This window comes from Prinia subflava, chromosome 23, assembly GCF_021018805.1.
Source record: "Prinia subflava isolate CZ2003 ecotype Zambia chromosome 23, Cam_Psub_1.2, whole genome shotgun sequence".
Taxonomy (NCBI): domain Eukaryota; kingdom Metazoa; phylum Chordata; class Aves; order Passeriformes; family Cisticolidae; genus Prinia; species Prinia subflava.
Window position 1 is genome coordinate 3,358,361 of NC_086269.1, and position 9,995 is coordinate 3,368,355.

Here is a 9,995-nt window from a genome sequence, read left to right on the forward strand (position 1 = left end):
CTGAGTGTATCTCTGAGTGTGTCACTGTGTCTGAGTGTGTCCCTGAGTGTGTCTCTGTGTTGCTGAGTGTGTCACTGTGTCTCTGAGTGTATCTCTGAGTGTGTCCCTGTGTCCCTGAGTGTGTCCCTGAGTGTGTCCCTGTGTCACTGAGTGTGTCACTGAGTGTGTCACTGGGTCTGAGTGTGTCACTGAGTGTGTCACTGCGAGGACTCACTGGCAGGGTCACAGGTTGTGCTCTGGGGCGAGCTGGTCACTGCAGAGGGGTCCCTGCCTGTGTCAGCCCCTCGGGTGTGGGAGCAGATGGGCTCCGTGGGGCAGGGCTGGGGCGGCTCCACCACACTCCGATGCCCCTGGCACGGGGAGTTGGGGGCACAGGATGATTCTGCCCACCCCAAAGCCCTGGGCAGGGCTCAGCTCCCCTCACCAAGGGCTCAGCTCCCCTCACCAAGGGCTTCTCCTCCCCAGGACAACGCCTCCAAGCTCCTCCTGGCGCTCATGGAGAGCAGGCACGACAGCGAGAACGCCGAGAGGATCCTCATCAGCCTCCGTCCCCAGGAGCTGGTGAGGGAACTGGGAATGTCCCACCGAGCCCCCAGCACGTGGCTGCACCTCCTCTGCCCCGGGTGCTGCTGCAGTTTCTGCACTGCACCCAAGAACCACCTCCCTGCCCCACTGCTGCTCCTGCTGCCCAAATCCCGGCTGGAGGAGGGCACAGGAGTGGGGAAGGGTCTCAGTGCCCACCTCCCCTGCCCCACTGCTGCTCCTGCTGCCCAAATCCCGCTGGAGGAGGGCGCAGGGAGTAGGGAAGGGTCTCAGTGCCCACCTCCCCTGCCCCACTGCTGCTCCTGCTGCCCAAATCCCGGCTGGAGGAGGGCACAGGAGTGGGGAAGGAGCTCAGTGCCCACCTCCCCTGCCCCACTGCTGCTCCTGCTGCCCAAATCCTGGCTGGAGGAGGGCACAGGAGTGGGGAAGGGTCTCAGTGCCCACCTCCCCTGCCCCACTGCTGCTCCTCCTGCCCAAATCCCGGCTGGAGGAGGGCACAGGAGTAGGGAAGGAGCTCAGTGCCCACCTCCCTGCCCCACTGCTGCTCCTCCTGCCCAAATCCCGGCTGGAGGAGGGCGCAGGGAGTGGGGAAGGAGCTCAGTGCCCATCTCCCCTGCCCCACTGCTGCTCCTGCTGCCCAAATCCCGGCTGGAGGAGGGCATGGGGAGTGGGGAAGGGTCTCAGTGGCCACCTCCCCTGGCCCACTGCTGCTCCTGCTGCCCAAATCCCGGCTGGAGGAGGGCACAGGAGTGGGGAAGGAGCTCAGTGCCCACCTCCCCTGCCCCACTGCTGCTCCTGCTGCCCAAATCCTGGCTGGAGGAGGGCGCAGGGAGTGGGGAAGGAGCTCAGTGCTCTGTGCTGCCTTGCAGGTGGATGTGATTAAGAAAGCCTACCTGCAGGAGGAGGAGTGTGAGAACGCCGAGGTTTCCCCCCGGGAAGTTGGACACAACATTTACATCCTGGCGCTGCAGGTAGGCAGCTGTAAAAGCGTCCTGCCAGGCTGTGCTCGCAGGTTGGGTTTTTTCCTCCGTATTTATGCACATTTCCCTCCGTAATTATGCACATTTCCTCCAGCCAGATTGGCCTCCCTGCGGAGCCAAATGTGCCTGTGGCTGTGGGGAGCAGCCGTGGCTTGCTGGCTGTCCTGTGCCCCGTGTCCCCTGCCCTGTCTGCCATCCTGTGCTCACTGTCACCATCCCTGTCCCCCTGCCAGCTCTCCCGACACAACAAGTCCCTGCAGCAGCTCCTGAAGCCGGTGAAGCGAATCCAGGAGGAGGAGGAGGAGGGAATCTCATCCATGGTATGGGGAGGCCTTGGGGATGGAGGCACAGCCTGATCCGAGGCTGCAAAGAGCCCGTGCAGAGCCCACCTGGGCTTTGTTGTTCAGGATTTGATGGATTTTGCTGTTCCCCAGGGGATTAAAGAGGGAGAGACACCTAAATTCCCTTTTAGCCAGAGGTACAAGCCCAAAGGTGTGTGTGCCCTGTTGTGGGGTGACACAGGCTGGTGGCCCTGGGGGGGTCCTGCCCTTCCCCTCTTTCCCTTCAGAAAGGAAGGCCCGAGTCCTTTGCTGCCGTTCCTTGCCAGGGTTCCTCGGATCCCGACAAGATTCAGCAGGAATGTGATTTCCCCGGGGTTTTTGTGAGCACTGGTTTGTAATTTGTGGATTAGCAGCACTTGGATGTAATTATTGCAGGGAATCGATTGTCTGTCACCGCGGGGAGCACTCGCACCCCTTATGGAAGTTTTAATTCATTTGCTTTTCCCTGAAAACCTCATCAGCTGTGGGAGATGTTGAGGCACGTTGTGGGAACAGTCAGATCCAGCTTCTGGCTGGATCCTCATCCTCTCCCTTTCCCTCTCCCCACCCAGCTCAGCCTTAACAACAAGCAGCTGTCACAGATGCTGAAGTCGACAGCCCCGGTGCAGGAGGAAGAGGAGGATCCGCTGGCTTATTACGAGAAACACACGTCCCAAATCGAGGCAAGACCTCCTGCCTGTTGCCTTTCCAGCCTGCCCACGCTCCATGAATCCCACCCGGCTCCAGATGCCTCATGTCCGATTATTTTGCACCAGGAGCTGTCCCCCATTTCCTATCCCCGTGCTGGCAGGAGCATTAGCTCCAGGAGCTGAGGGATGAGCAGCCCCCTGGACCCTTCCCTTCTGTCCCAGCAGCAGTGGGATGCAGCTGATCCAGCAGCCTCATCCTTGGCATGGATCTCCCATTCCCACTTAGCACAGCCAGGGCTGCCTCTGCTCAGAGCACTTCTAAAGGAGTGCCTGACAATATTTGGATCCTGTGGAGTGGGAGGGAGCAGGGGAAGGCACAGCTGGATCTGGGAAGGAGGGAAAAAACCAGAGCAGGGCAGGATCTGAGGGCTTTGCCTCCCGCAGATCGTGCGGCTGGACCGGAGCATGGAGCAGATCATCTTCCCCGTGCCCGGGATCTGCGAGTTCCTCACCAAGGAGACCAAGTACCGCCTCTTCACCACCACGGAGCAGGACGAGCAGGGCAGCAAAGTCAGCGACTTCTTCGACCAGTCCTCCTTCCTGCACAACGAGATGGAGTGGCAGAAGAAGCTGCGCAGTAAGAGCAGGGCAGAGCCTCCCCTGGGCTGCCCCGGTGGGGGTCTGGAGGTGGTTCCTGCTGGGAGTGGGGTGGCCGAGCTGCCCCTGCCCTGCAGAGCAGCCCACACCCGGCAGAGTGCAGGGAGTGAGGGTTAAACCCCAGCTGTGGGGTTCCTCTGTGCTGTCAGGGCAGTTTCTCCACAGCCTGAGGTGCACCTTGCTCACATTCCCTGGGATTCCAGCCGAGCTGTTTGCCCTGGAAAGCCCTTTCAGTTGCCTTCCCCTAAGCCAGGGTCTTGTGGCTGCACATGGGAAATAAAACCTTTTTCTCTGCCCCCTGCAGACCTGCTCAGGGGCTTCCAGTGTGGAAACCCTGGCTGTAAACCCTGGGAACTGAGTCGAGGGTCACACTGTGGATACTGGGGTGCAGCTGAGGAGTAGTGTAGGGGCTGTGAGGGAGCACAGAGCCAACCTGACCCCAGCGTGTCAGAGGAGGTTTCCAGAGGGCTGGAAACCAAGGAATGTGAGCAGAGCCACTTGGGAAGGTGCACTCCTCTCCCAGCAGATGAGCAGGATTGTTTTCAAAACACTTCATGAATGGTTTGAAGGAACTGGGAGGCTGGGTTGGTCTGGGGCCAGCAGCTGCAGAGCCCACGGGGGTCTGGGAGGTGACACAGGGGGACACAGGTGGTCAGAGGGGACACAGGGATGACACAGGGGGTCTGGGATGACACAGGGGGTCAGGAAGGACAGAGGGATGACACAGAGGGTCTGGGCTGACACAGGGGGTCAGGAAGGACACAGGGATGACACAGAGGGTCTGGGCTGACACAGGGGGTCAGGAAGGACACAGGGATGACACAGAGGGTCTGGGCTGATCTAGGGGGTCAGGAAGGACACAGGGATGACACAGAGGGTCTGGGCTGATGTAGGGGGTCAGGAAGGACACAGGGATGACACAGAGGGTCTGGGATGACACAGGAGCTCCAGGAGGGCACAGGGGCTCCGGGAGGACCCAGTTGGCAGGAGGCTGGCTGAGGTTTGTGTGTTGCCTCCTCTCCCCCCAGGCATGCCGCTGATGTACTGGTTCTCCCGCAGAATGACGCTCTGGGGAAGCATTTCCTTCAACCTGGCCGTCTTCATCAACATCATCATCGCTTTCTTCTACCCCTATGTGGAAGCCACTTCCATGGGTAAGTGGCCTGGCGCCTGCTGCTCCTCGGGGTGGAAGGGAAAGGGATCTTCACATGCAGGAAAACTGGCACTGCCCTCATCCTCGGGCTCCTTTGGGCTCCTACAACCCCAGGTCCTTTCTGCTTGGATAAAGGATTAGTCAGGATTTCAGTTTCCAGCCCTCCCACCCCTTCCTTCTCAGGGAAACTTCCTTTCTCCTGGGCTGCCCTTGCCTTGCCAACATTCCTGTTGTCAGGCAAAGCCTCCATCACCTGCAGCGGTCCTGAGCTCTTGGATAAAAGACATTAAAAACTGTATCAGTAAAAACCACCTGAACCAACACAAATCTTGGCAGTGCAGCATCGTCATTTCTGACAAAGAGCTCATTAGTGTGTCTGGACAGCCTGGCAGCAGCGGTGCCGCTGGCATTTATGTGTCCCTCCTCCCAGGAGTGCTGGATTCCCCGCTGATCTCCCTGCTCTTCTGGATCCTGATCTGCTTCTCCATCATGGCCCTGTTCACCAAGCGCTACGGGGTGAGGCCGCTGCTGGTGGCGCTGATCCTGCGCTCCATCTACTACCTGGGCATCGGCCTCACCCTCAACATCCTGGGAGCTCTCAATGTGAGTTTTCCTCGTGCTGGGGGATCAGGGAGCTGTCCCGCCTTCCCAGAGCTCAGCAAACCCTCCCTCCCTCCCGTTTCTGGCCGTCCCCAGCTGACCAACAAGATCGTGTTCGTGGTGAGCTTCGTGGGCAACCGAGGCACCTTCATCCGTGGCTACAAGGCCATGATCATGGACGTGGAATTCCTGTACCACGTTGGCTACATCGTGACCAGCGTCCTGGGGCTCTTCGTGCACGAGCTCTTCTACAGCATCCTGGTATGATAAATCCAGCTGGCTGGGGGGGCACAGGCAGCCTGGCTGCTGCTTTAGGAGCTGGAAGGTTCCTGTGACACTGATTGATGGCGGAGAGAACAATTCCCTGTGCTGTAATCTTTGCACGGGCTGAGCTTTCTGCCTCCCGACAGTATCTATTGCTGTCTCTCTCCTGGTCCTGGGCTGTATCTCTCCTTCTAATCTGCTGTGTGCTTTATCTGGGTCAGCTGGGAGGCAACGTGAGCTGGCGAGGGCAGAGGCAGGGTACGTGTGGCCTATTCTTGGCTCTCCTGCTGTGCATAAGTCACTCCATTCTTCTCTGCTTCCCTTCAGTAAGCTGGGAAACTTCAAGGCTTTGTGAGAAAAGTTAGTCAAGGTCTGCTGAGCGATCCAAGATCTCAGGATAAAAGAGGATATAGATAGGCCAGGCATTGTCAAGAGAAGCACCCCGCAGCATTTCTCTGCTCCTGGGTCCTTTCAGCTGTTTGACTTGATCTACCGTGAGGAGACCTTGTTTAATGTCATCAAAAGCGTGACGCGGAACGGGCGCTCCATCCTGCTGACAGCGCTGCTGGCCCTCATCCTCGTCTACCTCTTCTCCATCGTGGGCTTCCTGTTCCTGAAGGATGACTTCATCCTCGAGGTGGACCGGCTGCCGGACAGCAAAGCCAAAGGTTGGGCAGTGCTGGGGGCCGTGGGACACTGTGGGACCCTCCACACACACCTCAGGGTGGGCTTTTACACTGGGAGCACTGGTTTTGGGGTCACAGAGAGGACAGCTTCGTGCTCGTGCTGCACAGAGCCCAGTTTGGGGTTAGTGGTGGCAGAGCAGGGGGTACAGAGCCACAAATGAAGGGTCAGCACTGTGGGGTCTCAACTCTGAGAAAAAGCTTCATGGCTTAGAAAAAGTAGGAGAATGTGAGGCAACTTTTCCCCAAGGAGGTTGGCATCGTCCTGGAGGCCCGTGGCAGTGGTTTGCTGGGGAGAGGTGCTGCTCTCACAGGGCTGGGGTCTCTTCCTTGCAGATGATCCCTTGGGGATGCAAAGGAACGTGGAGACCTTCGTGGAGTCGTGCAGCAGTGATAAAATCAGCTGCTCTGCTGCACCCACTGCCTTGGAAGGTAAGAGAGCCCCGTGGAAATGCCAGCCCTGTGGATTTGCCAGCCAGCTGAGGAAAATCCCAGCTGTTCCAGGGCAGTAACTCAATCCATTTCCTGGGATGTATTGGGCAAGAGGCCTGTGAATTTTGCACTGACCCTGGCATAAAAAATGTCGGGGTGGATTCATTTAATGAGAAAGGAGGTGGGAGCTGCAGGAGCTGCTGGAGGAGGTGCTGGGATGTTGCTGGCTGGGACATTGGAACAGGCAGCTGCTCCTGTGTCGCTGCAGCTGGAACCATCCCCGTGGCAGGGCGTGGGGCTGTGCCTGTGCTCTGAGCCCTGGCTGTGCTCTCCTCCCCAGAGGCCGACCCGGAGCAGTGGGAACGCGCCTGTGACACGCTGCTCATGTGCATTGTCACCGTCCTCAACCACGGCCTGCGCAACGGCGGTGGCGTGGGGGACATCCTGAGGAAACCCTCCAAGGATGTGAGTGGGGACAGCCCCAGGATCTCTTTCTTCAGCTAAACCCTGCTGCAATCACTGCTGGGCCCTCCTTCCTGGGAGCGGTGACACATCCAGCTCCATCCCTCACGTTCTCCTCCTCCCCTGGTGCCACAGCTGTGTCACAGGGCTGGGGTGGCTGGAGCAGAGCTCCAGACCCCCAATTCTCCCTCTCATCCATTCCAGGAGTCCCTGTTCCCTGCTCGAGTTGTCTACGACCTCCTCTTCTTCTTCATCGTCATCATCATCGTCCTCAACCTCATCTTCGGGGTCATTATTGACACCTTTGCTGATCTGAGGAGTGAGAAACAGAAGAAGGAAGAGATCCTGAAGACCACCTGCTTTATTTGTGGTGAGCACTGGGAATACAGGAATTGCCCCAAAGCCCTTCCTCCCCTCCCAGGTTGGGGGAAGGAAAAGAATTTCAGTGCGATTCTGGTTTTTATTTATCACTGCAAAACTTGAATCTCTTCAGCGAGGGGTCACTGCACTGGGAGGGGTTTAAACAAGGACACAACTGGAAGGAAATTCTCGGTGTTGTTCCTCACCCTGCTAATGAGGTGATAAACTAAAACCACATTGTGGGATTCTTGTCCTGTGCATCTCACTGCTGAGACCTTTCCTTGGCCAGTGGGGGAAAAAAAGCAGCATATTACTGGAGAAATATAATAGAGAAAATGCTCTGGAAGCCTTTCAGTCAGCAGTAGGCATAAAAGAAAAAAAAGAAAAGAAAACCTCAGTAAATCTCTCTGCTTTTTCCTTTAAAGATCCTCTGGGTTTATTTTACTGGGCAGAGGCAGAGCCAGCAGGACAGGGGAAGGAATTGTTCCCTGTGTGGGTGGTGAGGCCTTGGCACAGGTTGTTCAGATCCCTGGAAGTGCCCAAGGCCAGGCTGGACAGGGCTTGCAGCAACCAGGGACAGTGGGAGGTGTCCCTGCCCATGGCAAGGGGGTGGAAGATCCCTTCCAACCCAAACCATTCCATGATTCCGTGATTCTGTGATTTCAAGCAGAAATCTCCTGAACCCCCAGCTGGGCTGTTGCCCCCTGGTTTGGATGTTTATGTGCTAAACTAATTATTAAAGGCACTTGAGTGTGGCCTTTGGGAGGGGATGCCCTGGGCTGAATTCCCTTCCACGTGTTTGCTGCTCACTCACCTCCTCCCTGTCCTCCTCCACCCTCCCCTGCCTTCCCCAGGGCTGGAAAGGGACAAGTTTGACAACAAGACCGTGTCCTTTGAGGAGCACATCAAATACGAGCACAACATGTGGAACTACCTGTACTTCATCGTGCTGGTGCGGGTGAAGAACAAGACCGACTACACCGGCCCCGAGAGCTACGTGGCACAGATGATCAAGGTACAGGAGCCCTCGGGGCAGCTCCTTGGCTATCCCAACGTGCCTGTCCCAGGGATATCGGGAACAAGGGGCTGGCCAAGGAAAAACAGCTCTGGGAAGTCCTTTTGGAAAATATCAGCTAATGGTGCAGTGCCTGAGTTTGTTGTTCGCTGGTTTTTTCCATGTGGTCTGTTTGGGGGTTTGTCCTGTGAGTTGAAGGGTTGGACCAAGCAGGGAGTGGGGCTTCAAGGGGGTTTTGAGGCAAGGGAGGGAAAGGAAAGTGAGGAGAGAAAAACTTCTGTTCTTCAGCCCATGAACCAACCTAGAAATGGACCATGCATGGAAAAATTGCAGATTTTTGTGCAGAGAATTTCCCTAAGCACAGGGAGGCTGCCTGTTAAACCTCATCTTCCCTCCTGCTCTCTGACCCCTCACCCCAACTCCCCTTGCCTGTGGTCACATTCCCAGAACAAGAACCTGGACTGGTTCCCCCGGATGCGAGCCATGTCTCTGGTCAGCAATGAAGGGGAAGGGGAGCAGAACGAGATCCGCAACCTGCAGGACAAACTCAACACCACCATGAAGCTCGTGTCCCACCTCACCTCCCAACTGAACGAGCTGAAGGAACAGGTATGGGAGATGGGAAATCCCCTGCAGGAACTCTCTGTCCTTCCCAAAGCAGCCACTGAGGGCAGGGCCTGCCCAAGGCAGTGCAGTGACAGCGCAGGCACAGGGCTCCTGCAGCTCTTTTTTGGGGACACTTGGGCCATGTGGGTTTGGGTATTGCCTCAGCAGCTCAGTTTGCTGGCAGAGGCTCAAAGCAGCGCAGTCAGACACTTGGGAAGCACATCCAAGAGCAGGAATTGCCTCAGCGTGTCCTTGTTGGAATTGCAGATGACGGAGCAGCGGAAGCGCAGGCAGAGGATGGGGTTTGTGGATGTCCAGAACACCATGAACCACTGAGACACAGCTCCGGCCACCGAGGGACTGCACCCGTGGCAGCTGAGGAGGCTCCCTGGGCTCCAGGCGTGGATTGTCACTGTCTGGGGACAATGGACCTCGTGGAAAGGGCTCCCCAGGCAGCTCCTGCCCTTAGGGCCTTGTAAGCAATTCCAGGAGCAGGCCCTGCCCGGAGCCCTCCCCACACCTGGGCCCAGGTGTTTTTCCAACACCCTCGTAGGACGATAAAACCATGCAGGACTTTGATTCCTCATTGCAGTAACTCTTTATTTTGCAACTGTGGAGGGTTGTATCTTTATCTCCATGTGCTCCAGCCCCTCGGCCGTGGGGTAAGTAGCTGTAGGGCCGCACTATTTAACTTATTCCGAGTGCCACTTGTCCCTGTGGGTATTTGCCAAGCAGCCCTCGTTATCTGCTGTGCCTGCTCCACGCTGACCCCTCTCCATTTACAGAATTCCCTTCATCCCATGGTGCAGTAAAGCTGAACTCAAGGAGGTGGATTTAATTTAATTAACTCACCAGATGAGGAGCTGAGCTTGTCCTAGTGGGAACTAAAAGTCTTTTGCCTTCTGTGGTCTAAGGATCTTTGGGCAGCAGTAATAGGGGCCTGCAGGTTTACAGGAGTTCACTGTGAAGGGGTGTCCTGTGTTTTAGTTTCATAGTTTCATCTCTGGTGTCATGTTTTACCTTTTTTTTTTTTTTTCTTTTTTTTTTTTTTTTTAGTTGTTATCGTTGTTACTTAAGAACCGACGTGTAAATTGCCTTAAACTAAATTAAATACAGAATCGTGTTATAATAAAAACTACAACGTGGTAAAGAAAGTGCCCTTCCTGTGCCCTCTGGTGTGTGATGGGGCTGTCGAGCAGAGGCACAGAACAAGCCCAGGAGCAGAACCCAAAGCAGGGCTGGCACCCAAAGGTGCTCCCAGCTCCAGGTG

The 9,995-nt window shown here is 56.6% G+C and overlaps 1 protein-coding gene across 1 annotated transcript in view; it reads left to right on the plus strand.

Moving 5' to 3' along the window:
* Nucleotides 1–9,879, plus strand: part of ITPR3 (inositol 1,4,5-trisphosphate receptor type 3) — a 41,421-nt gene extending 31,542 nt beyond the window's left edge. Inside the window, exons 44-58 of the mRNA XM_063418508.1 lie at nt 466–561; nt 1,413–1,514; nt 1,757–1,843; nt 2,416–2,526; nt 2,938–3,130; nt 4,179–4,304; nt 4,734–4,906; nt 5,000–5,164; nt 5,643–5,835; nt 6,187–6,282; nt 6,623–6,747; nt 6,949–7,114; nt 7,959–8,119; nt 8,567–8,728; nt 8,993–9,879. Of these exons, the coding sequence (XP_063274578.1) occupies nt 466–561; nt 1,413–1,514; nt 1,757–1,843; nt 2,416–2,526; nt 2,938–3,130; nt 4,179–4,304; nt 4,734–4,906; nt 5,000–5,164; nt 5,643–5,835; nt 6,187–6,282; nt 6,623–6,747; nt 6,949–7,114; nt 7,959–8,119; nt 8,567–8,728; nt 8,993–9,061 (2,025 nt within the window). The 3' untranslated portion in view covers nt 9,062–9,879. The remainder of the gene's footprint in view (nt 1–465; nt 562–1,412; nt 1,515–1,756; nt 1,844–2,415; nt 2,527–2,937; nt 3,131–4,178; nt 4,305–4,733; nt 4,907–4,999; nt 5,165–5,642; nt 5,836–6,186; nt 6,283–6,622; nt 6,748–6,948; nt 7,115–7,958; nt 8,120–8,566; nt 8,729–8,992) is intronic.
* Nucleotides 9,880–9,995: the final 116 nt, after the last annotated feature.